At 37.6% G+C, this 27,352-nt stretch overlaps 1 protein-coding gene across 1 annotated transcript in view; it reads left to right on the top strand.

Moving 5' to 3' along the window:
* Window positions 1-27,352, top strand: part of LOC131159472 (callose synthase 10) — a 150,527-nt gene that overhangs the window by 15,153 nt on the left and 108,022 nt on the right. The window contains exons 7-12 of the mRNA XM_058114407.1: window positions 9,768-9,857; window positions 10,546-10,643; window positions 10,724-10,841; window positions 11,629-11,757; window positions 15,149-15,225; window positions 15,343-15,421. Coding sequence (XP_057970390.1) covers window positions 9,768-9,857; window positions 10,546-10,643; window positions 10,724-10,841; window positions 11,629-11,757; window positions 15,149-15,225; window positions 15,343-15,421 — 591 coding nt within the window. The remainder of the gene's footprint in view (window positions 1-9,767; window positions 9,858-10,545; window positions 10,644-10,723; window positions 10,842-11,628; window positions 11,758-15,148; window positions 15,226-15,342; window positions 15,422-27,352) is intronic.

Here is a 27,352-nt window from a genome sequence, read left to right as displayed (position 1 = left end):
GAGATTCGAAAAGATGTGGAAATAGGTGCAGAAGGTAAGCCACACTTCAGATCATAGAGGCAGGTCATGCTGGAAGGTAATATAGATGGAGGCGAGGGTTGTGATCATCTGGCCTTTTCTGTAGGTTGAGTTATAGCGGCCAGCAAGGAAGATGGGTGCTTGTATCTGTGGCAGTGTGGTTCAGTTGAACAAGGATGAGCTTCCAAAGTCAGTAACAATTGCAGATAACAGCCAGTAACCTCAGTTGTTTGATCATAGAAGAGCGTCCACTCAGTTCAAGCATCGAGGGTTTTGAAGGAGTGTGGAAAATGGTTGAGGTGGCTAGGTTGTGCTTGGGGAAGACGTGACAAAGAATATTGGGCTGGGAAGCTTTGCTTTTGTCTTGGACCTGGACCAGGTAATTGGAAAAGGAGCAGTGTCTTTTTTAACTAAGTTTGGCCAACTTATTTATCAAGCCCATATTCGTGGTAAGAACGAGTTGGGCCATCCTTTGGACACTAAAGAGGTTTCTTCTGGGTTGGGCCAGTTTCAAATGGACCAAGCCCTTTGTCTGAATAATGTGGACCAGGCTCAAGAGGCTGGTTTAAACGTTCAAGAAAATGTTCAGTGCTCTTCTAGCGCCCAAGAGGTTCCTTCCAATGGAGTTTCAAAAGGCAAAGGCTGCTTGGCTGGGATGGCTTGAAGTGATGGATCAAAAAGAGAGCACTTGTGTGAAGCTGTTATGGAAGGATCCTCTTGGCTTGAGCAGCAATTAATAGAAGTTGGAGATCAGGTTGAGGAAGAACAGAAGTTTTCTGCATTTCAAACCTGAAATTCTCCCATTAATCGGTGTAGCCAGACAAGGGACAAAACAGGCATGCTGTCTTCCAATCAGAATCCGGATACAAACAATTCTGGAGTTTTGGTTGATGATTGTGCTTTTGAGCAAGAGGATGCTGCAGCAAAGGTGTACAAGGTTGATGGTATTTTGGGTAGGATGTTTGATGCCTCAGACCTTAAGGCAAAGGGATTTAAGGGTCCCCAGGTCTATACTCGTTGGAAGATTGTGCAGATGGGTGCGAATATGAAAAAAAATCGTGCGAAGAAAAAAGAGAGCATTCTGGTGAGGTAATGCCAATGACTTTAAGAAGGAATTTAGAAGGAGAGTTAGTTATTATGGAAGACATAAATGTTGAGAAAATAAAGGCAGTTCTTGTGATGGGATCAGCAAAGGAAAGGAGGTATTGAAATGGGGGGATTTATCAGGTTATGAAAGCGATGGAGTGAGTGAGTTTGGTTGGGGTGAGGGTTTGCTATTAGATGAAATTAGGGAACAATATGGATATGTTTTTGTCTCCAGTGACGGTTTAGGGGACTTATCATATGTACATCCATCCCCTTTGGAAGAATTGGAGGGGGTGTCTTTATTTAAAAATGACATTTTGGTTGATGAGCTGCAGAGTAAGGACGGTATTTTACTAATGCCAGTGGAGGAGTTCTCTTGGAAGGATCTTTAATTTCAAGAACTCATGGATAAATTGGATTTAAAGTTTTGTGAGGGAAATGAAGTGTGTCTTTATGGGTGGATAAATAGAGCTAAAAAAGGGTCGAAGGGAGTTAGCTAGCTTGAAGAGTTCAGTGAACTATGAAGGAAAAGGATTGAAGAGGGGATTGCTTTTGTTTAGTTGTTAATTTTTTTTTCCTTTTATTCTTTGCATTTTTTTTTTTCATTTCATTTTATTTTATTGTTTTATGATGAACTTCTTGTCCTCTTGCGATGCAACTTCTCTTTCTCTATCTAATATAAACAATTATCCTGAGAGAAGCTTTCACGAAGATAATCCCACACGACCTTGGATGTTGTATGAAACATCATGTTCCCAACAAGTTGTGGCTCCATGCGATTCCATGACCACACAAGCAATATGTCATTTTCATCCAATCTTCACAACCCTTGGAGTCTGGAGATGGAGGAGAATGCGACAAATACTGGACTTCCTTTTCCCTTTAATATTCACGCACACCGCTTGAGACAACAACAGATAGTTGGAGGATCCAACCAATTCGATGGCTGTGATCTGTTTGTTAACTGTACCAGCCGAAGCTCTCTAGGTGGAGGCCATCAAAACCACCCCTTTTACACTACAATCAGTGCACAGTTGTATCGGTAATCAAGAACACAACAAAAATGGAGAGTCAGGCAGCACGTACAAGCACGACAAGCATTTATAAATTACATGGCGGCACAGCAGCTGCGGGAATTATTGATGGCAGCAACTAGAAGTTAGTGCAAAGTCATTGAACACCAATTGAAACCCCCGTCAACTGAAACAAGATTTGGAGTGAGCAAGTAATGACAAACGCATGAAACTAAAACAATTTCATCATGCCAACACCAGCCAGAACAGTAGAACTGGCAGCAAACCACCACAACCAACAAGCCAAACCATGATGAAAAGGGTCCCTAAATGACTCTCAGACCAACCAGAAAATCAGAGTTGAGAATTAATTAGGGGAATATACGAAATAAAAAATTGAAAAACAGAGAATCAGAGAAAAATCTCTGACAATCAGATTTAGAGCTGATTAATGCTCTGCTACCGTGTTGTAAAGTTAGAGATTGAAGAGGGAAGAAGATTAGAAGAGAAGAAAAGAAGAAAAGAAGAACAAAGCAAGAGAAAGAAGGATGCGAAAGTTTCCTAGAGACTTACGTACAGCTCAAGGTCTGCCCTATTTATACATTAATAATAATAGAATTGTTTGCTCACGAAAAAGAAAAAAAAAACGATAGAAGTCTTAAGGACAAAAATACCCCCACTCACAGTACCCCTAATTGCTTAAATAACATATTCTCTTCTTTGCATGGCTGATGCAGGATTAGTAGAGCATATCTTTCTTCATTGCCTCTAGACCAGACATCTTAGGAGTATGGCTTTGACCTTAATCGGACAAAGGTGGGCTATTGCTAGCTCTGTGGGAGCTTATGGCTTGGAAAACGATTTGGGCAACTAAGGAGAAGAGAAAGGCATTGTCTCCCATCCTGCTTGCAATTTTCTGGTGTGCTTGGAAAGGAAGGAATAGGTGAGTGTTCAACAACTCAATTACAGTACTTTGGATCATTAAAGAGCAATGGATTATTGCGGTTTCCAACTGGCGTAGATGGATTACAGTGAATGAAAACAATGTAATTTTTGAGGTGGTCTATGATAGAATTAGTTGGAGTTTTTGGATAAAATTCTTGTGAGAAAAGGTTTTGGCGAGCATTGGTGTAGGTGGTTAGGGGATTCTTTGTCCAATGTGTGTTTCTTAGTTGTAGTGAATGGGGAATCTAAGTCTTGGTTTAGAGCTTCGAGAGGTATTAGACAAGGAGATCCACTTTCCCCTTTTCTGTTTGTTTTAGTAGTTGATGTGTTGAGTAGAATGATGGATGGGGCTGTGGAAAGGGGGATGGTGAAAGGGTCGGAAGTGGGGAGAGATGGAGTGGTGGTCTCTCATCTTCAGCTTGCAGATGATACTATTTTATTTTTGAAGGATCATGACCCTTCTTTCACCTTTGTTCTGGATATCCTTAAAGTCTTTTGAGAGAATATCGCGGCTTAAGATAAATATGGGAAAAAATGGTTTAGCAAGTATTAATGTGCTTGTCAAACGAGTTTGGAAGCTGGGTTCTGGTGTAGGGTGTGGTCTTCAGCTATGGCCTTTGACTTATTTTGGGGTTCCCTTGGGGGGGCAATCCTAGATGTTCTGAGTTTTGGAATCTGGTAGTGGATAGAGTGGTTAAGAGGCTTGACGGTTGGAAGGGGGCACCTTTGGGGGTTGAGTCACCCTTTTCCTGGTGTGTTTATCTAATATCCCGTTATATTGTTTGTCTATTTTTAGGATTCTAGTGGGGATTGTTAAGAAGATTGATAAAATCATGATGGATTTTTTGTGGTCCAAAATCAGGGGTTTTAGGGAATCATCAAGTAAGGTGGAAGATGTTTGTAGGTCTAAATTGGAGGGATGGTTGGGTCTTAGAAATTTGGTGCCTAAAGACACTGCCCTTTTAGCTAAGTGGTTATGGCATTTTCCCTAGAAGATCATTCCCTTTGGCATAGTGTGGTTAAAAGTATGCATGGTTTGGGTGAGAATGGGTGGGTTACCAATGTTAGTTTGTAATGTTCATCGGAGAGTCCAAGGAGATCCATTTCTCAAATTTATCTTTGTTTACTATTGACATTAAATTTGTGGTGGGGGAAGGGTTCTTGAATTTGATTTTGGAAATTCCCATGGTTGGGGAATGATATTCTAGCAACATTTTTTTTCCTCATCTCTTTCGTTTGAGCTCAGGACAAGATAGTATGATTTCCTTCTTTGTGGTTGACTTGGGTAGCCCTCTGGTTTCTTGGGACTTTCATTTGAGAAGATCTTTTAACAATAGAGAGTTGTTGCAACTTTCATCCTTCTTGTGCGATGGCAAGTGCCTCTGCCTCGGTACGAGTGGTCTCGGGTTCGAGACTTGGGAGCGGCCTCTCCAAAAATGGGGGTAAGGCTTGCCGACATCCACCTCTCCCAGACCCCACTCAAAGTGGGAGCCTTGTGCACTGGGTACGGCCTTTTTATCATTTTTCTTCAGCTAAGGATACTTGGTCTTAGGTTTTGAACCATTTGGTGATGTATTTTTGTAAATCTGTTTTTGAGGTTTTGACCTGCTCCAATTCTTGTTTTCCACCATATTCATTTATTTAGAAGGCCAAAGCTCCCTAAAAAATCAAGGCATTCATTTGGCTGATTGTGCTTATAAAATCAATATAAATAACCTGTTGCAGATCAGGAGACCTTTGAAGGCCTTATCTCCAGATGTTTGCGTGCTATATTATTTGAATTCTGAAAGGGCATCTCATCTATCTTTACACTATAATTATACTTGTAGAATCTTGTGTAAATATTTGACGTGATGGGAGAATCTTGGGTTTGGCCAGCATTGGTGGAGGAATTGTTGCCTAGTGTTTTTGATGGGTTTGCTAGAAGGAAGGAGTGGGTTGCACTTTGGGAATTTGATATTTTTGCAGTGTTTTGGGGATTATGGTTGGAGTGTAATGCATGGATTTTTAAGGGAGAAAATTGAATTGGCAGCTGGTGTGGGAGACGGCTCATTACCTGGCCTCTTTATGGTGTGTTGGCTTTGTTTGCTTTAAGGGAGTTAGCTTTTGTGAGGATCAGCGAGAATGGAGGAATCTTCTGCTCTTAACTATTATTTTTTTTCCAGTTTTTTGTTTTATTAATTTTTTTATGGATTATTTTAGAGTTTTGACAGAATAAGTCTTTTTCTCCTTTTTGTAAATTCTTCTCTTATTAATGAAATCTTTTCTTTTGTTATAAAAAAAAAAACAATGTAATTTTATATTTTTGTGACATCCTATAGGACGATTGATTTTGTGTACTCTGGGTTGGCACCCCCTTGATTCCCTTTTAATAAAATTTGTTTATTGATAAAATAAAAACATACTCTCTTCTAATAGGTGATATATAGTTTCTATATATATATATATATATATATATATCCAACAACATAGAAACAACTTACTGGAAAAAGGAATGGCTTCTCACACTTCGGGCATAATATCAAACCACTCTGTATCCTTTTCTTAAGTGTGGGGGCACCCCCTTGATGCTCTTTTAATAAAATTTTTTTATTGATAAAAAAAAACATACTCTCTTCTAATAGGTGATATATAGTTTCAATGTATATACATATATATATATATAAAAATATATATATGTCCAACAATATAGAAACAACTTACTGGAAAAAGGAATGGCTTCTCACATTTTATTCATAATATCAAACCACTCCGTATCCTTTTTTTAAGTGTGGGGGAAAAAGTCTATAAATGCATCGTTGATGGAAGATGTTCTATGAATGTGCCCTCTAGTAATGGAGTCACTCATATGCAATTTCATTTGGAACCTCACCCAGATCCTTATGAGATATCTTGGGTTGACAACTCTACTTTAGATGTTTGTGAAAGATGTTTGGTTCCTATCCAAATGGGTGGCTTTTGATAATGTTTGGTGTGATATCATACTCATGTGGCCATATATTTCTTGGTTCTCCTTGGTTTTATGATTTGGGTGTGGCTTAAGGACATGAGAAGACATGTCTTCCGTTATAAGCAGAACATTAAAGCCTGGTGTACCAACCAACCAAGACAAATAATATGAGATTATTGATCTTGTCAAAACTGCTCAACTTGAAGATGCTACAAGCAAGGAAATGCATGTGTTTAAGGACATCTATTGTCTTTCAAACATTCGTATTTTGAGTTTGTCATTTCCCAATGTGTTCATTGATGCCAATTCTCAATTCAAGTCTATACTGCTGCCAGCGAAATGTGGTTTCTTGCATTGCTCAAGCACCGGCTTTCAAAGAGTCCAAGTTCACTTCTTACTTTTGATCCTCCAACATTTCAGTATTCAAGGCTGAATTTTTTCTTTTCTAATTGGGGGAGATCTGATGCAGGACAAGAAGCTGGACCATGGTAGACCTGTGTTGGAGATTCATTGATTGGGTCAAGGATTGTTGGGTTTAAGTTAGTAGTTTATTATGTGTTTAGTTTAATTAGTATAGGATTTTGAGCATTTGGGGGCTTGTCTTTTTTTCTTTTTTGGTAGCAAATAAAATTATATTAATAATAGAAAAATTTACAAGAGGGAGAGTAAGACATCTCTCGAAGAAAATCTGGAACAAACTAGAAAAAAAAACTGAAACCTACAGAAAAAAAAGACACTCAACAAGCCAGCACATTCCTCCAATCTCTTTGAATCTCCTGAAAATATTTCCTCTGAAAAACCAAAATCAATACTCCACAGTTGATGCTAATTCTGGATTTTATCTCAGACCGGCTCCCAAATCAAAATTTCCCCTAGAATATCTGTGTGTTACATTCCATCCATATTGCCCATAAAATTGTAAATGAAGCACACCTCCATAGGGCTGCGTTATCCTTAAAACCTGTAAAAGAAATGGCTAGTAAATCTTCCACCAATATAGGGCATACCCATCCCTCCCTCACATTCTCAAACAACAGATTCCAAATCCTCCAAGCAAAATCAGTGTAAAAGGAGATGAGAAGCTGTCTCAGAGTTATTGAAAATGAGCACACAAACATTGGGAGAAAGTACCTTCAATGATCTTCTGATTTGCAACAAGAAGTTAGTATTATTTTATTACACACAACTAACCATGTGAAAGCTTTAATTTTTGAGGGAACCTTGGCTTTCCACATTACAAAAAAGAGCAGGGGCTTGTTTGTAACATTTGTGTGATTTTTAGGGGTTTGTTTATAGTTTCTTGTAGTTTTAACGGTAAATGTGTAATTTTTTATGTTATTGACTTTATTGTATGTAGTGTATGCAAGCTTGTAGGGGCAGGTTATTGTTGACTTTGAATTTATAGTGAATGCGTGATTTCCTCCCCCTTGTATCTCCCTTCTTGTTCTTTGCCTCTCCTCTCTCTCTCCCCAAATTATGTGTTGTTTGTAACTGCAGGATGCTATCCTGCATGACTTGGTTAGTGACTGATGGAGTAGTATGCTCTGTCAGAAAATGGTCCACCCAGTGGTACCATCTGCAGTCTCAATTCCCTTGCGTCAACACCTTCAAGCAGACTTATTATTATTATTTTTTTTTCCGAAACGATGGTATCTGAGGTCCTTTGGACACTCAAATAATTGACCAAGATAATGGGCCCACCCCTCTACCCTTCTCCACTTAAATGCCAAAGTATTATCTCAAATGGAAAGCTGTAGCCCCCATGACTCGAACCTTGGTATTTTAACCAGGAGAGACTTGGGTTTACAGCCTAAGCCACCCTTTGGGGGGCCTCTAGGCAGGCTATTACTTCCATCACTTCACTGTGGAGGTCTCTCATATCCCTACTGAGGCCTGCACCTGTTATACTGTTGTTTAGCCTGAACTGACTGCTCTATAAGGATATGCATGATCCCTTCAACCTTCTAGGAGCACCATGGTGTACTTTATTTTTTTCTAGACCTGACATGAGATGATACTGTGAAGGAATGGAAGCTGGGCTGGACAGGCTTAGTTGTGGGTAATCTGAGTCCATCTTACAATGGGCTGGGATAGACATTGGTCAACAAAATTTTGGGTTTTAAGAAATGGGATGGCCTTATGAGCTGTGTTCGGATGAACATTTCGAAAGGGTGTGGGATTGGCCTAAGTGAAGAGAGGCTTGGGCCTGGTATTAGGATGGGATCTGCTCAGGCCAAAATACCTGGATATTTTTGGTGGGCGTATCTTATGAAGGGATTAAGGGAAATGGCAAGGCTATCATGCAGTCAGTGGACTGATTGCTTGCTGGTGGCGGTGAGACTTGAAGCTGTTCACTGACAGTGCAAAGGTGGTTATGATACCAGTGTTAAAGCAGATGACCACAGAATGGGCTGCTGGAGGATCTCTGTGAAGCAGGATGTTAAATGTTGTCACTGGGTGGACGACGAAGAGGACTGCAATGACTTTTGCTGGTCATGTCAGCAATGAAGTGGTGCATGCGTGTGATGAAGATGATCACTTGGTCAGCGGCACTGTGGTGATGATGAAATTCGCTGTCGCTGGTGGCAGTGCGATCGACAGCAAAGATGCCGTCATTAAGGCAGGATTGATGTGAACTTTGCTATTGCTGACGGCGGTACAGCAGATAGCAAGGTGCCATCGTTGAGAGAGGACTGATGGTGGTGATGATGGGGGTGGTACAGCACTGGCTGGCTGTGGTGCAGGATCACACATCCTCTCACAAAAAGGGTGAACATAACACTTCAATCTCAAACCATATTATTCAACTCTAATTGAAAGCCTAGTGCAATCACATATTTGTAGGTCTAACATGCTTGGAAGTCAAGCAGACAAAATAAAAGGAAACCAAGGTACACTAGGAGACCACTTTCCTAATGATTAAAAATTGAGATTCTACTAGATCATTACCTAATAAAATACCACTATAAATTGCTAGAGAATTGGGAGAAAAAAAATCAAACGATACTGATTTACAAGATTGCAAAAAAAAAAAAAAAAATCTTCATAATCTCCAACATGATGCTTTTGCATCCTAGAAGCCCCCATTGCATCATAAATGTACAACCATTTGGTGAAGAACAAATTAATTTTGGTAAATCATTTTGTACTTTCCTAGGCCAACAAGAAGGATTTCATTACTTGATCATTCAGATCATGCACCACCTGCTCTATTCTCTGGTTCAGTCAAAGTGACTTGATTTTAAAGCTTTTCTCAGCTTAGCTTTTGTTTATTATTATGAGAATTTCATAGGATGTGATGTAGTAAACCCATGGTGTGTGAGGCACACACTTTTGGTTCAATGTTTTTTTTGAAATTTTGTTCCTATGTTGAACACTTTATTGTGATTGTGTGAAATACCTGTTTTGTGCTTGCTCATGTTAAGTCACAACTTTTGGTGCTTTTGGGCATCTCGCTTTTTCTTGTCTTGAAATTAGTATGTTTTTTTTTTTTTAGCTTGTAAATTCTGGATGCACTGAATAGAGAAAACCTTGAGTCTTATATAGTCTCATCTTATGTAAAAATACATTTGTATAGAATCTTCAGTTATGATGTTTATGTAGAGTCTATATCCAAATTGCCATTAATTTATTTGGAGCAATTTTGGTTAATGCAACATTATTCCTTCGTTTTTCTTTTTCTAAGAACTATTTTGCTGTATGTTTCTGCCTCTGGGTTATTCACTGAATGCCACCCTTGAATGTATTATTTGCAGAAAGACAACATAAGGAATCAGCGTGAGAATGTCATTCTTATGTTGGCCAATGCTCAGTCTCGACTTGGCATACCTGTTGAAGTCGAGCCTGTAAGTGAAGCAGATAATAATTTTTGTAGAATTTTTTTTTCTGTTTTAGTTCCTTTGCCCTTATTTATCTCTAAATTGGGGTCCTGTTGAATATGCTGTCTGTTTATTTGGTTTTTGTTTTGTGAGAACAGGAATTTATTTCATTTCATTTCCAATTATACGGAAACCAGCCAACAGCTTTACAAGTTGTTGTTGAAAATAGTTGACTTTTTTTTTTTTTTTCTTTTCCTGTTTCCTAATTGCATTTTGAAGCTATATTTTTTTTAAAAAACTGAATGTATTTTAGCAAAAATGTTTTATGTTATTGTTTTGCAGGAAAAAAAAAAAAAATCAAAGCAGTGACAAGAAAAGCTCTTTGGTCATTGGTGGTCCTCAGTTTGATTCCCCAAATGCCCCTTTTTTATAATTAAGTTACATCTGAAAAATGAAGAAAAAACTAAAAGAAATAAAACACACTTTTAGTTTTTAGGGATATTTTACTATTTTCTTGCCAGATGTGTATGTTTTTGTGTTTATCCGTTGGCATGAATGTGAATATCAATTCCTTTGCCTCTAGATATGACGATATGGGGTTGTGGAATTTGGTGTTTGTAAATTAACCATATTGGACATGTATATTTATTTGGGCTTGTGTACCTATGCAAAGCACACTATTGAACTCATTCGTGATTTTCTTTGGCATGCACAGAAGATAGATGAGAAAGCCATCACTGAGGTTTTTTTGAAGGTGCTAGATAACTACATCAAATGGTGCAAATACTTGCGGATACGCCTTGCATGGAATAGGTTACTTTTGCAGCCCCTATTACTTTGAAGACTGTTTCCTCCATGTGATGCTAATTATCATTCCTGATTTGCTTGTACAGTTCAGAAGCAATTAATAGGGACAGGAAACTTTTTTTGGTTTCACTGTACTTTTCAATATGGGGTGAAGCCGCAAATGTCCGTTTTCTGCCTGAATGCATTTGCTATATATTTCACAATGTAAGCTTTGCTTGATGCATTATGTTCACTCTGGCTCTTTGGTTCGGTCATTTTGATCTTGATCTGTTCGTTTCCCATTTAGGGGAAATTATTTAAACAAAGTCAATTCACATTGTTTTATGCTGTTTTGTGCATACATGATACATTAAGTACGTTGCTACTCTGCTATTTAGAACATTTATCCTTAATATGTGATTTTCATTTAGACTATCATCTATGATTTTCTTTTAAATAATAATCTGTAATTTTCATTTAGATTATGATGTTTTTCCAATATTACTTTACATCCGTGTTATTCTCCCCCCCCCCCCCCCCCCCCCAAATTTTTGGTTTTAAATGTGGTTAAAATTTTATTGGAATTTAGTTTCTCTTGAGTTCTTTGCAATTGTTTATTTGATTTTTAAACTGAATTGAATTGAATTTATTTTTTGAGAATTCCTTGCCCTGTTTTGGATTGTGATTATTTCTTCTTGTTGTCAATAAATTTCCTTTGCTATTTGAGCTACATTCTTTTATTTCATAGTTTCTAAAAGGTTTATTTATTTATTTATTTAAAAAATCTTCTTGCTGTTGGACTCGTGGGCTGTTTAGGGAGAGGTTTTCTTCTTTTCCCACAGCTTAAGTATATTTCTTCTAAAGAAGAAAATCCGTTGAAAATCTTTCTCTATGATTATTATTTGCAGCATTCATGTAAAACGGACAAAATAATTTGCAGAACAAGTAGATTGTTTAGTTTGGATTTTCAAGCTATGACTTATAGATGGAAGTGTGAATAATATGGATGCAGATGGCGAAAGAATTAGATGCTATATTGGATCATGGAGAAGCTAACCCTGCTGCTAACTATATAACTGAAAATGGTTCAGTGTCATTCCTCGAGCAAATCATTCTTCCTATATATGAGACAATGGTAGCGGTGAGTGAATATTTTGGTCTACTATTGCATATTTTGAATAGTCGTCATATTATATCACTACTTTTACTTGTCAGATTCAAGGAATAAAATTTGGATATCAAAATATGGAAATTTCAATGGAAATTTTGCCGAAATTGATTTTGATGGAAATTTTGATCTCATTTTAAAGAAATGATGGAAAAACCTATTTTAATTTCTGGAAGTATGAATGACACTCTTGGAAATGTTAAGGTAGATGATTATGCATAATTGTGAACCAAAAGTAAACTGAAGGAAATGTGATAATAATTTTACAGAATGCAAGGTTTATAAATTGTACATCTAGTAATGCAAAGATGAAACAACATTTAAATCATTACAATACCCTGTCAAACTATAATATGAGATCACTTGTTTTCAAGCATAGCTTTTATTTATGATCTGAAGAAGTTATTGTAATTTTTAAGAAGAATGTGCATGAAGGAGAACAAACAATCCTCCAAAACAGAAGAAAGAAACAAGTGACAATGAAAAATAAAACAAAAACAAATAAAAAAGCTCAAACTGTCAGACTAGCAAAGCTAACCAATCCCATTGGATATGCGGAAACCTCACTCCTTTAAAACGACCAGCAGCAGCACACCAAAGTGAGGCCAAATAATAAATATCCTCCGATTACAAAAATTCATTTGGTCTTTATTTTTTTTCCATAAATATGTGAGCTTTAATTTCTATCTGTAAACCCTGCAGAACTGTGAAAACTGTACACATCTGCAAAGCATGAGCATCCTTTTACGAAACCAGCAAAAGAAGTTGCCAGCAAATTCTCCACTGACTTCGGACGAACCCAAATTTCTCCCAAAATATCGAAAAGCTTATGTCATAGATTCCGTGAAATGAGGCAATGTTTCAGAACTATCAAGACAAGGAAAAATATATCAGGAGAAAGTGCCTTGGAAGGCCTTCTACTCTGCAACAGATTGTTGGTGTTAACTCTATGGAGAACAACCAAGTAAACAAAAGCCTTGATTTCTGAGGGAACCTTGTCCTTCCAAATAAATCTATGGAGTGAAAAGGAAATATTAGCATTGGTCAAGTAGCCACTAAAAGATTTGCAAGGATAAGCTCCCAAAGAGTCTAAAGACCAAGAATGCCTATCCACCCCAAAGGTCCCCAGTAACATGTACAAGGAAGACACCTCCTCTTCCTCTCTATCATTAAGAGTTCTATAGATATGGAAGTCCCAAGAAAATGAATGACTTTCAGAAATCAAAAAGAAGAAAATAACCTCATGATGTCCTGAACTAGAACAATGAAGACGTAGAAAATAATATAATAAAGCAGCATTACCCACCCAGAAGTCTTCCTAAAATGTAATACGAGAACCATTACTCAAGATAAACTTAGTGTGAGGAACAAAGAGGGGGTTGACCTGAGATATACATCTCCATGGGATCTCAAGCTTACTGGCTACTGCCCTAGGCTCCCCACAGACCTTGTAATGATCTCTTAGACTCACTCCCTAATAAGCAGGAAAAATTGCTACATACTAGCATTTACTCTGCTCCTTCCCCCCCTTTCTTTTTCTTCTTATAAAGACTTCACTGCATTAAAGTCTCCATGCACTACCACCTAGGGGAGCTAAAACCATAGTCATAATAAAGCTGATCCTAGAAATAACTCCTAAGGGCTAGTCTCATAGAGGTGACCCACGTTGACCCCTCTCATTCACTTGAACTAAAACAGAAAGGGAGAAAAAGCCAACAAATTATCCATGTTAGAAATACAACGAGAATCCCACATGACTAGGACAACCCCATAAGCATGTTGAGTGGGTATAAAAATCCTATTCCCTAAAATGACCATTCCAAAATGCTTCTAACAATCCCCGCATGAATCATCTCTAATTTTTTTTCCCCTGAATTAGAAGTCCAGGGATTACCTAGACAAAACTTCCTTAATCAAGCTTCTCTTCCTCATGCCCCCTTGACCTCACACATTCCAATTAATAATCTTCATAACTTAACACACTTACCTCCCTTCCCAATCCCCATACCACCCTCATAATTATTCGATGAAAAACCAAATTCCTTAATTTGAGCTGAAACCCAACCTCATCTTCTTACGTATGGGGTCTTTTGTTGTCCAAAATTCAAAGGGAAAAGGCAGGTTTGATTTAATTTTTTTGTTTCTTGTTCTTTTTTGCTCTTTCTTTCTTAGAGAATTTCTTTTTTCTCATTCCTTTGTAATTATTTCTTCTCTGTAATAGATTTGTTTTTATTATCAAAAAGGTTGTCGGAGGGTATTCTTCTTTCCTATTGGAAGGATTACCATTTGTGGATTATTGATTCTTTATGGGAGTGCTCTTGCAAGTATTTTTGTGTTTTTTGAGCATTTAACCAATAAAAACATGTCCTACCCGCTTCATGGTTCTATTTGGAAGGCTAAAGTTCACTCAAAGATTAAGGCTTTTATTTGGATAGATGTACTTAATGGAGTTAACACTAACAATTTGTTGCAGAGTAGGTGGTCTTTTACGCCTTTATCTCTGGAAGCTTGTTCTCTTGGTTTTGGAAGTTCAGAATCTGTCTCTTCCCTGTTCCTTCATTGCTCCTTTTCATGGAGGGTGTGAAGCAATATTTTTGGCTTATTTGGGGAGAGTTGGATGTGTTTGGAATTGGTGCAGGATTTATTGGCTATATCAATTTTAGGTTTTGGGAGGGTTTGTGATGGGTTTGCATTGTGGGGGGTGTTTGATTTTTGCTGTTTTGTGGGGAATTTGCTGGACTGAATTGCTCGAATTTTCTTGGGAAAGAGGATTCTTCAACTATGTTTTGGGATAGGATTCAGTATCTGGCCTCCTTGTGGGTTTTTGCAGCAGGATGTTTCAGACGAGTTGCATTTTTGAGACACAAAGTGTGATTGGCATGCTGTTTTATATTTTTTTGTCCATTTATTTTTTAAGGAGGTTTTCTTATGTTCCTTGTTGTATTTCTTGTTCTTGTTAATAAAATTCTTTCTTTTTTTGATAAAAAAAGAGAACAAGACAGGATTGACTCATTCTCGGCCTGTAAAGGCTTGGTTTCTACAGTATGTAACTTTGAGACTGATGGATATGTATTAATATGTGACTGATGTTCGCCTAAATATTTCTCTATGTTTGCAGAAAAGCAGTTGGTTTATTGATTCACAATGCCACCTTTCCATGCATATTATTTTATGCTAATGAACCAGTCAACCACACATGGATTAATTAGCATTTTTAGGAAACCACTGGAGATGATGAATTCATAAAACTTTCTCCTGGTCTTGAGAAGTAGCATATAAGGATTTATGTGAATATTCAGTCTGTAATTTTGCTCTGATTTGTATTTTGTTTATTTCTTCCTAATTATTTTGGCTATCTTTGCAGGAAGCTGCGAGAAATAACAATGGGAAAGCTGCGCATTCCGCATGGCGGAATTATGATGATTTCAATGAATATTTCTGGTATGTTTTTCTGTATATTAATCGTTTGCATTATCTGTTTTTGATTTGCCTTTATAACTTACAGTCTTACAAGATATATCTTGTGACATCTATTGTCATCACTCCATGTAAATGTAGGTCACCTGCGTGCTCTGAGTTGAGGTGGCCTATTGGGAAGGAATCATCCTTTCTCTTGAAGCCTAAAAAGTGGAAAAGGGTAGGTTCTGGTGATTAATTCCGACTTAAATTCATTCTGTGTTTTTTTTTTTACCCTTTAATTTATGTTTTGTTGCTTCATATTTTAACTTATACTCTAGAATATCTTATGTGTGTTGAGATTGAAGCAGTTGGACATGGATATTGACTTGAAATTTTGATTAAGATTTTGACATGACTATCCCTCTCATGTTTTCTTTATTTTAAAAAATATGCGTGCTTTCTATATCTGTGCACTCTAATTAGAAAATGGCCGGAAGTGGATTGTAGTGGTGGACAAAGAAGCTCAAGTGTCCAACGAGGCAAATTGTAAAATGGGACTGTTAAGAATATTTGAATCCTATGATTGATGGCATTATGACATAGGTTGCTATAACTTGTGTTTGACAGGCTCTTTTTTTTGATTATTTTTTATGGCTAATTCATTAATGGTGGATACAAACATAAAATAACATATAAAATGCAACAAAAAATAACATATAATAAAATGAGCAATCAATTATGTGCTGATGATTTTTGCACTTGACAAGTTGCACTTCTATCATGCATTCATATTGTTAAAGCTAGATATACATTGTAGGCCCATAACTTAAAAGTTTAAGCTTTTAGGTAACATGGTATGCCAACATGACATCAGAGCTGTTACCAGGAGGTTTTGGGTCTTAGTCTTGTTATCCGTGTTTATTGTGATGTTTAAAAAATTATTATATTCATTGTAATGGGTGTTATTTGTCATGTTTTGATGATCTCTCCATGTGCTATCGGGCTGCATGTGTGGGGTGAGCGTTAAAGCTTTGGTATACATTGTTGGCCTACAACATAAAGCTTAAGCTTTTAGTGGTATTCTAATACATACCTTAGTAGTATTTGTTGCACATTTGGTTAGTGGATACATGTGGGTTGGGCATCGCATTAGGGGTTGATACTGGGTCATTAATATGTCGTCGATAGTCAGAGTGCAAGTAAAACAAATGGTATGGTGAATATTTGGACCTTTGCCAGGTTGTACTTGACATTTAGCGGCATTAGATCTTTATTTGTCTCAAAAGAAGTTTTTGCATGTAGTTTTGATATTACAGATTAAGGTTCTATTTTGTGCCCATTACTTTTTTTAGTTGTTAATATTTCTTGAATTATATTATTTATTTGTGCTAGGTTCTCTTGGATTTAATGAAGGATGGGTAAAGTTATATTGTTTGATTCTTTAATTTTTGATATCTATACATTTAATGTAATAGTGCATCTATGGTATTTTCTGAGAAATGCTTGTTCTTGCTTCCTAATCCTTTTTTTTTTTGATGAAAGGAAAGTGTATTATAATGAGAAGGGAAGTTACAATAAAGGGGGACAGAAGTCCGCTCCAAACCCCCCTCCCCCTAAAAGAAAAACGAAAAATAAAGAATAACCAAAAAGTACAGACTAAACAAGGGACCCCTCACACTTAAGGATGGAATAGGTTTGCAATCCTTACTGCCTCAGCATTTCATACCACTTTCCCATCTTGTTTGACATGGGAGGGATCAGGTGGGGACCAACCCCCTTCTGTTTTGGAGAACAGGTGGCTTAATGATGAAGGTTTTGGCCTGATTAAGAATTGGTGGCATACTGGCATAACATGAAGATTGAAGTGGCTGGCTTGAAATTAAAATTACGGGAAGTGAAATTGAAGTGGTGGAGCAAAAATATCTTTGGCAGTGTCACTCGTAAGGAAGATGAGACCGTGAATGACTTAAAGGAGTCGAATGACTAAGAGATTAGAGGAAGTCTAAATGGTGAGAATATATCCAAAAGAGTTGTTCCTGAAATTTGAAAAAGCCCTTGCTGAGATTATCAGTATGAAGGAAATAACATGGAGGCAAAAATCTAGGGCCCTATAGTTGAAGGTAGGGCACAGGAACACCAGTTCTTTCCACCAAGCGTCTAATTCACATTGAAGATACAACTTGATGACAAAGTTTGAAGTGGAGGGCAAGCTCCTAGTGGAGGAGGGGGATATTAAGTGCAGTGTTTTGAATTTTCATAGAAATCTGTAAATTGAATGTGAATCTTGGAGAACAATAGTAAGCAGTATCGTTTTCATAGACTAAACTTTGTCACTACTAGGTGGCTTGAAAGACCCTTGGAGGAAGAAGAAATTAGTTCAGTTCTCAAGAGCCGCAAAGGGGACAAAGCCCCAGAACCTCCGACTTTAACATGGCTTTCTTTCAAAGGAACTGGGACACTCTAGAGCAAGACCTCATTGGAGTATTGAGTGACTTCCACAAATTGGCTAGAAGCATCCATTCAACCTTTGTCTCCCTAATCCCTAAAAAAGTGGGGGCTTAAAACATCAAATATTTCATTCCATTAGCCTAGTTGGTAAGCTTGTAGAAGCACCTTCGAAAGTTGTTGCAGCCAGGCACTATTTGGAAATATCAGAAGTTTTTGGGAAGCAACAACATGCCTTTGTTTTAGGTAGACAGATCTTGAATGCTGCTCTTATTGCTATGAAATTGTGCTTTGTTTGCAGTATTTTGGGGTTTGTGGAAGGAATGAAACTCAGATATATTTTTGGGGAAGAAATGATCATTTTTGTTGGTGGGCGAGAAGATCCATTTTCTCACTTCTCTATGGTGTGTGGGTAATGGTAACTTCAAGGGGCTGTGCTTCTTAGATATTCAGCACGATTGGCTTTCTTTGTTGACTTCTTAGGGCAAGAAGTTGACTGGCTTGCTCTGTTCTTTACTCTTTTGGGTTTTCTTTTTTCCTCTAGGTTTTCCCAGATTATGTTAAGGAGATGTCTGTTCTCCTGATTGTACATTCTTACTTATGTAATGATTTTCTTTTGGTATAAAAAAATTGTATCCGACACCCTCATTCTTAGTACTCATTAATGGCTGCCCTCTGGTTTTTTTAGATCTTCCTGCAGTTTGACATAAGTAGACCCCCTCTCTCCTCTTTTATTTATCTTGGTTATGGAAGTTCTGAGCCATTTGGTAGTCAAAGCCAATGAAGGTCACCTGTTTAAGGAGCTTAGCATTGGAAGGAACAACGAAAATTTTGTAGTCTCCCACCTGCTTTTTGCACATGATACTATTATTTTTTGCGAGGATGATCTTGATCAAATCCTTAACCTCGATGCATCTCCAAGCAATCACAGGTTGAAAGGTGAATTTGGGTAAGAGCGATATCATTCTTTTTGGGCCTTGTGATTGTGGTCCCTCCATTGTAGGCTTTTTGGGTTGCAATCTTGGGGTCTTTCCTATTTCTTGGCTTGGCCTCTCCCTGGGCACTGAGTTCAAAGACAAGGGTGTTTGTTATCCTAGTGGTAGATTTAAAAGGAAACTAGCTGGATGGAAAAGGAATTCTCTCTCCAAGGATGGCATGCTCACTCTCATCAAAAGCACCTTAGCCAACCCTTTTTATTTCATGTCTTTGTTTCTCATCCCTTGTACAGTTTCCAATATATTGGAAGTTATATTTGAAGCGATTCAAAGAAGATTCCTTTGGGGGAACAAGGGAGAGGAATTCAAATATCATCTTGTTAAATGGGGAGGCTGTCAAACAACCCATTCATAAGGGAGGGCTCGGCCTTAGATCCCTTCTTAGTTTCAACAAGGCTTTCTTGGGGAAGTGGCTGTGGAGGTTGAGAGGTTCATGCCAGTAAGAAATTGATTTTTTGGATTGAAGCTATTGCTAGTAAATATGCCCTTCATCATGATGGTTGGGTCTCCAAAGTGGTTCTGAAGGCTATGGAAATTTATTAGGAATGGGTGGGAGAATTTTTTATTTCACATTCATTTCAACATGAGAAATGGAAAGAATGTGTGTTTTTGGCATGAAATTTGGTGTGGCGAGTCCATGCTTAGCTTTTGTTTCCCTTCCATTGGTAGGCTTGCCTGCAATAAATTTGTCGTCATGTGCCATCACCGGGAATGCACTAATCATGGGACCTTTTGGAACGGTACCCTAATCATGAAGGTTTGTCATTGGGAGATTGATACTCTTTTAAGTTTTTATAGTAGCCTTTACAATGTGTCGCGACGTCTCGGAGCGCGTATGCCTCGAGCGGCAAAATAAAAATCAATTTTAATATTTTTGGGAAAAACAAGAATATCGGAGTCGCCATTAACCTTTTAGTGTGGTTAGAACATATGATTACTACCTCGTTAGGGGTAGAATGAGTCTACGTTACCAGAGCTGGGGTTGAGAGTTCGGTTACGCGAGGGGAAGGTATGAGCACCCCCTACGCGCCCGTTCTTACGAACGGTACCTAATTAATTTAGAATTATCCTTGAGTTAATCTAAAAAGTCTTTAAAATTACTCCTCTAGTGAATTTATAAATACACATGAAAAATAAATAAATAAATAAATGTAATATATATATATATATATATATATATATATATATATTCCCTCAGAGCTTAAGGTACGTGAAGCCTGAAAGCTCATACCCTAGTATTAAAATCATAGGGATTAACAAATTAAGAAAATACACTCCCAAATTTTGAAATTGTATTAAATTTTTTATAGAAAAATACTAGTATGGGAGGTTTTAATATATAATAATAGGATAATAAGTAACAAATTATCATAAGATAATATATGTATCAAGATACTAAAGACATCATAAAAGGTAATACCATATATATTAGAAATTAAAAAAAAAATATTTTAATAGATAATACCTAATATAAGTATAATAGTAATACCATAATATTCTATATATTATAATAGCAACTTACCTAATGGGAACACACAATCAATACATATATAAACAAAATTACCAAAACTAAGGAAACAATCTACTCATCAAATTAAATCAAGTAACCCTAAAACTAGCAGGTAATTATACAAAGGGTAAGCAAGTTGTGAAACTATGGAAACAATTTAAAGCTAATACTAATATGTAAATATCCAATATGACCATCAAATGGGAAATTATGGAAATAAATCAAATAAAAAATTAATGTACATATGATATAAACACTAAATATACAAAATAATAATAACCCCACATGTGAACCTTAATTATGACAAAAACCCTAAATGCAAAATAATCAACACATATTATAAATACATGACAATACGGGAAAAATGAACAGACAGAATTTTAACAATAAATAATAAAACAAATAACGAGAATAACAATAAATCAATTAACATCTACAACAAATGTATGTAAACAAGAAAATTCTTAAAATCCTACCACAACGAGAATAGGCTAGTTAATGTCTACAATAAATACCACAATAATAAAAACCCAAAACTCAAGATAGATATATAAGTGATACTATGATTAAAAAGCAATTAACTTACTAACATTTACACCTTAAAAGATCTTATGAATAATATAATATAATAGAAATATAAGAACTTGACAATATTATAATAAATATAATAATATACAGCCTATATTTAGCGTGTGCAGTGTACATGTAGGCAGTGTGCTGAGTGTGTGTTGTGGGTGTGTGAACAAGCTGTCCAAGAGATGAAGATAAAATTACGAAGCTCAAAGAAATTAATCCAACCAGTAAATATTAACAAGGGAGAGTCAAAAACAACCGAGTAAGGTTTCAGATTGATCAGATAAGAAATCGCCGCTCGATTGGCTTCATCTAGTTGAATGCGCAGACGCCGACGATTCCACTGCTGCGGCGGTGAGACGGCTGTGCAATAAATTAAAATGAAGTCGTAAAACTCAAAATAATAATTTGAATGGTGGCAATTAAGACGAAAGGGTTAGAAACGACCTGGTAAATTTTCGCATTGATCGGATACGAAATCGCCGCTCGATTGGCTTTGTCTAGTTGAATGCGCGGACGCCGATGACTCCACTGCTGCGGCGGTGATACGGCTGTGCAAGAAATTGACACAAAGGGGGAAAACTCAAAAGAAGAATCTGAACGGTGACAATTAAGAGGAAAGGGTTAGAAACGACCTCGTAAAGTTTCGCATTGATCGGATAAGAAATCGCTGCTCAATTGGTTTCATCTAGTTGATTGCGCAAACGCCAACGACGCCACTACTGCAGCACGAGATTGCAAGGTAGGGTTTCTTTTTTTTTTTTTTCTTTGGTCTGTGCTTCCCCTTTTTGGCTTGGCTATGCCCCCCTTATATAAAAAAAAATTCTGTAAACCCTAAAAAAAAACTTCCTTTTTGATTTTATTTTTATTTTTCTTTTCTTTTTCTGCTTTTACTATTATGGTAATAATGAAAATAGTAATAATAATAATTATTATTATAATAATAATAATATAAGGATCAATAAGGTAATAATAATAATAATAATAATACTAGTAATAAATAATGATAAATAATTATAATAAAGATACTATCAGTAAAATAATAATAATAATACTAATAATAATAATAATGCTAATAGTAATAGTAAAAAAATACTAAAAATAATGACAATAATAAAATAATAATAATAATAATAATAATAAAAGTGATAAAAATAATAATAATAATAATAATAAATATATCTAAAATAATAATAGTAAAGTAATACTAATAATACTACTGGCAATAAATAATAATAAATAAAAATAATTATAAGAAAGTAATAATGAAAATACTAATAATAATAATAATAATAATAATAATAATAATAATAATAATAATAAAAATAAGGTAATAATAATAATAATGAAAAAAATAAGAGGGGACCTCTTGCTCTATTTGGTTAGGGCAAAAATAGGGTGTCTACAGCTGCCCCTCTTTGTAGGCTTAGTTGCTTCAATGCAACGGTAGGAACTCTCCTACGTTTTTTGTAGCAACAAGCCTGCAAAGATAAATGACACCTATTTTAGCCAAGCCATTCAACTCTCTATGGCTCTTCAGGTTAATCAAGAGTTGTTTATTTCTGCCAACAAGAGACGATTTGCACTGAATGTAAGAATCTAGGTTGAGGTACACAGGGATGGCTTGCTGCGATGTAAGAATCTGAGTCATAGGGATACGATGATCCAGCCATGGGACACAATGATGGCTTGCTTCGAATGTAGAAACCGAGCCGTAGGGATACAATGAACCAACCATGGGACACAATGATGGCTTGTTTCGAATGTAGGAATCTGAGCCGTAAGGATACGATGATCCAGCCATGGGAGACAATGATGGCTTGCTTCGAATGTAGGAATCCGAGCCATAGGGATACGATGATCCAGCCATGGGAGAGAATGATGGCTTGCTTCGAATGTAGGAATCCGAGCCGTAGGGATACGATGATCCAGCCATGGGAGACAATGATGGCTTGCTTCGAATGTAGGAATCCGAGTTGTAGGGATACGATGATCCAGTCATGGGACACAATGATGGCTTGCTTCGAATGTAGGAATCCGTGCCGTAGGGATACGATGATCCAGCCATGGGACACAATGATGGCTTGCTTCGAATGTAGGAATCCGAGCCGTAGGGATACGATGATCCAGCCATGGGACACAATGATGGCTTGCTTCGAATGTAGGAATCCGAGCCGTAGGGATACGGTGATCCAGCCATGGGACAAAATGATGGTTTGCTTCGAATGTAGGAATCTGAGCCGTAGGGATAGGATGATCCAGTCATGGGACACAATGATGGCTTGCTTCGAATGTAGGAATCCGAGTTGTAGGGATACGATGATCCAGTCATGGGACACAATGATGGCTTGCTTCGAATGTAGGAATCCGTGCCGTAGGGATACGATGATCCAGCCATGGGACACAATGATGGCTTGCTTCGAATGTAGGAATCCGAGCCTTAGGGATACGATGATCCAGCCATGGGACATAAGGATGGCTTGCTTCGAATGTAGGAATCCGAGCCGTAGGGATACGATGATCCAGCCATGGGACACAATGATGACTTGCTTCGAATGTAGGAATCCAAGCCGTAGGGATACTATGATCCAGCCATGGGACACAATGATGGCTTGCTTCGAGTGTAGGATTTTGAGGACTTCTCAGATGTAGGATTCTGAGAGTCTGCGGATTGCTTGAGTGTAGGATCTCGAGGACTTCTCAGATGTAGGATTCTGAGAGTTTGCTAATTGCTCAAGTGTAGGATCTCAAGACTTCTCAGATGTAGGATTCTGAGAGTTTGCTAATTGCTCGAGTGTAGGATCTCGAGGACTTCTTAGATGTAGGATTCTAAGAGTCTGTTGATTGCTCGAGTGTAAGATCTCGAGGACTTTTCAGATGTAGGATTTGTTGATTGCTCGAGTGTAGGATCTCGAGGACTTCTTAGATGTAGGATTTTAAGAGTCTGTTGATTGCTTTGAGTGTAGGATCTCGAGGACTTCTCAGATGTAGGATTTGTTGATTGCTCGAGTATAGGATCTCGAGGACTTCTTAGATGTAGGATTCTGAGAGTCTGATGATTGCTCGAGTGTGGGATCTCGAGGGCATCTCAGATGTAGGATTCCGAGAGTCTGCAGATTGCTCGAGTGTAGGATCTTGAGGACTTCTCAGATGTAGGATTCCAAAAGTCTGCAGATTGCTCGAGTGTAGGATCTTGAGGACTTCTCAGATGTAGGATTCTGAGAGTATGATGATTGCTCGAGTGTAGGATCTCGAGGACTTCTTAGATGTAGGATTTGTTGATTGCTTGAGTGTAGGATCTCGAGGACTTCTTAGATGTAGGATTTTAAGAGTCTGTTGATTGCTTTGAGTGTAGGATCTCGAGGACTTCTCAGATGTAGGATTCCGAAAGTTTGCGGATTTCTCGAGTGTAGGATCTCGAGGACTTCTTAGATGTAGGATTCTGAGAGTCTGATGATTGCTCGAGTGTAGGATCTCGAGGGCATCTCAGATGTAGGATTCTGAGAGTCTGCGGATTGCTCGAGTGTAGGATCTCGAGGACTTCTCAGATGTAGGATTCCGAAAGTCTGCAGATTGCTCGAGTGTAGGATCTCGAGGACTTCTCAGATGTAGGATTCTGAGAGTATGATGATTGCTCGAGTGTAGGATCTCGAGGACTTCTCAGATGTAGGATTCCGAAAGTCTGCGGATTTCTCGAGTGTAGGATCTCGAGGACTTCTCAGATGTAGGATTCTGAGAGTCTGATGATTGCTCGAGTGTAGGATCTCGAGGGCATTTCAGATGTAGGATTTTGAGAGTCTACGGATTGCTCGAGTGTAGGATCTCAAGGACTTCTCAAATGTAGGATTCCGAAAGTCTGTAGATTGCTCGAGTGTAGGATCTCGAGGACTTCTCAGATGTAGGATTCCGAAAGTCTGCGGATTTCTCGAGTGTAGGATCTCGAGGACTTCTTAGATGTAGGATTCTGAGAGTCTGACGATTGCTCGAGTGTAGGATCTCGAGGGCATCTCAGATGTAGGATTTTGAGAGTCTGCGGATTGCTCGAGTGTAGGATCTCGAGGACTTCTTTGATGTAGGATTCTGAAAGTCTGCAGATTGCTTGAGTGTAGGATCTCGAGGACTTCTCAGATGTAGGATTCTGAGAGCTTGATGATTGCTCGAGCGTAGGATCTCGAGGGCTTCTCAGATGTAGGATTCTAAGAGTGCGGATTTCTCAAGTGTAGGAGCTCGAGGACTTCTCAGATTCTCAGATTCTTATTATGATTACACAATGTTCAGAGCCAAGCCTCCTCCAGTAAGCTCATTTGGGCCCTGAGCAAGGAGGGTATTTTCACAATAAGTCTTATTATAATCACCTTAGTTGCTTGGTGCAGTGTGTCAAATATTTTCCTTGGTAGCTCGTTTGGAAAACAACAGCCCCTTGAAAGTTGTTTTTTCACTTAGGAGGCTGCATTCCTCACTTTTTGATTACCATTAATAGGTGTTATTTGTGCCTTGAAGAAGAAAAGTCAGTGAACCACATCCTTCTTCACTGCCCTTAGACCAGAAATATTTGGCGCTTGGTCATTTCCATGGTCAAGCAGAAATGGGTTGCGGAAGCTTCAGTTGAGGGTAATTTTTGGGCTACGAAAGGGTTCCGCTCCAACAAGATTAGGAGGAGGGCTTTTCCCTTATCCCCCTTGCTATGTTTTGGGTGGTTTGGAAAGAAAGGAATAGTTCTTTGTGGGTACAGTTTCTTCTTTACAAAATGTCTTGGATAATTGGATATCTATAATTGATGCATCCCTGGGAGGGACCTTTTTTGTTATTCTCAATTTCCTACTCCTTCTATGAGCAGGTGTACTATTTTGTTACTTCTTGTTCTTGCTACTTGTTCGGCTTCCCATTGATGCCCTGCTTTTTATAATAATGTTTCTTTTTTGATAAAAAATAATCCGTCGAATGCTTCACGTTAGCTCTGTTTTTGCCTTCAACAAAGTGCACTTCATTTCCCCTAGGATCTTGTGCTGCTTCATCTGTAACGACCCCAAATTATTACCATTTTTTTTTTATAATAATAATATTCACCAAAAACATCCTGGTCCCGGAGAATACCTGTTCATAAACATACTATCTAAGCAGCGGAAAACATAAAACACCCAAACTTTATATACAATACCAGAGTTCTACTGTTTCCATAAGTATACGTGTACATTTCCCAAAATCCACAAAAAGAAACTCTAAGGGATTACTCAAAATCCACTTCCCAGCTCAACACTTATCCTGATTCTAGGACGGTACCAACACCTCCTCTACTCGAGAGCTTGTCCTGCTCGCCTACCTGGATCATCTGAAATGTTTGAATTTTGGGGTGAGACACCTCTCAGTAAGACGAGATAAGTTATTACCAATGTGTGGAAAATGAGTTTTACATTATTAACATAACTATTAATTAAACTGTAGCTGAGATAGCAATTAAAGGTAAGACATATTATAACTCACACCTATGCCATTTAAAATACAAGTTTTCTATTGATCATACATTTAGCTGTGATACATAGTTCCTGTTTCCTGTAAAACTACGGATATATATATATTTGTGAAAACTTCCTTGGATGGATAACTATAATCATGAATTAACCTCGCATGATTGGGTTGTGTGGCCCGTGGGATGGACTTAGCCATGGCTGGTCTACTAGGTTAAGTCAAATTATAATACTTCTGTAGTACGATTGGTCTACTGAACTTGGTCCGGACTGCTAGGGAGCTCCTCTACTCTCCTCTGAGGCACAATCGACTGTCAACACCACACTCTATTTGAGATGTGTGGTTGCACTATCTATACTGTATTAGCTACGGTATTGTGCTCTGTATTCTGTTATGGTCCATCAGGGTTCTGATACTATATAATACTGTTTCTATATATTACTGTTTTACTATGATTCTATAGTAACTGTATTACCATGATTCTATAATAACTGAAATATCATGGTTCTGTAATGACTGTAATATCATGGTTCTATAAATGCTGTAATATCATGGTTTTGTGAAACTAAAATATTATGGTTCTGTAAAACTGTTCAAAATCTGTGAATTAAAACTCTATATTAAAACTAGTATTTCTTACGCCACACAGTTTAGGGTAATACTCAGAACACTATAATCTATATGAGAAAACTGTATTTTACTACTGTATGGGAAAAATTATATTTATGCTATATGGGAATAATATATATATCATCTATAGGGTTTTTCTGAAACCCAAAATTCTGAATTTTCCCAAAGGTACATAACATGTGAAAAGCCATAAATTTCCATACTCATAAATTCGTATCCTATAATATTCAGAAAATCATATATTGATATCCCATGATTAAATACTATACTTTAGCTGGTAAAACTTTTGAAACTAACTGCCATAACTTATCCCCTTACTTGATTTTCTGAGGAAATGCTCACAGGGATCCTAAATCCGTGTCTGTGGCGTTAGCACAAAACCCTGTATTCCATAAACCTCAATTCATCAGCTCAATCCCAAAATGCCTACCATTCTAATATTCCTAAGTCCACATAATCCCAATATCTATTTAAACTTAAAATAACTCCCTTACCCTAGTTTTGGAGTGGTGCTCAAGAACCCCAAACTGCAAAACTGCTCCGGTTAACT

The sequence above is a fragment of the Malania oleifera genome, chromosome 7 (genome assembly GCF_029873635.1).
Source record: "Malania oleifera isolate guangnan ecotype guangnan chromosome 7, ASM2987363v1, whole genome shotgun sequence".
Lineage (NCBI taxonomy): Eukaryota > Viridiplantae > Streptophyta > Magnoliopsida > Santalales > Ximeniaceae > Malania > Malania oleifera.
Note: the sequence above shows the minus strand (reverse complement) of the source record. Positions and strands in the feature narration are given on the sequence as shown.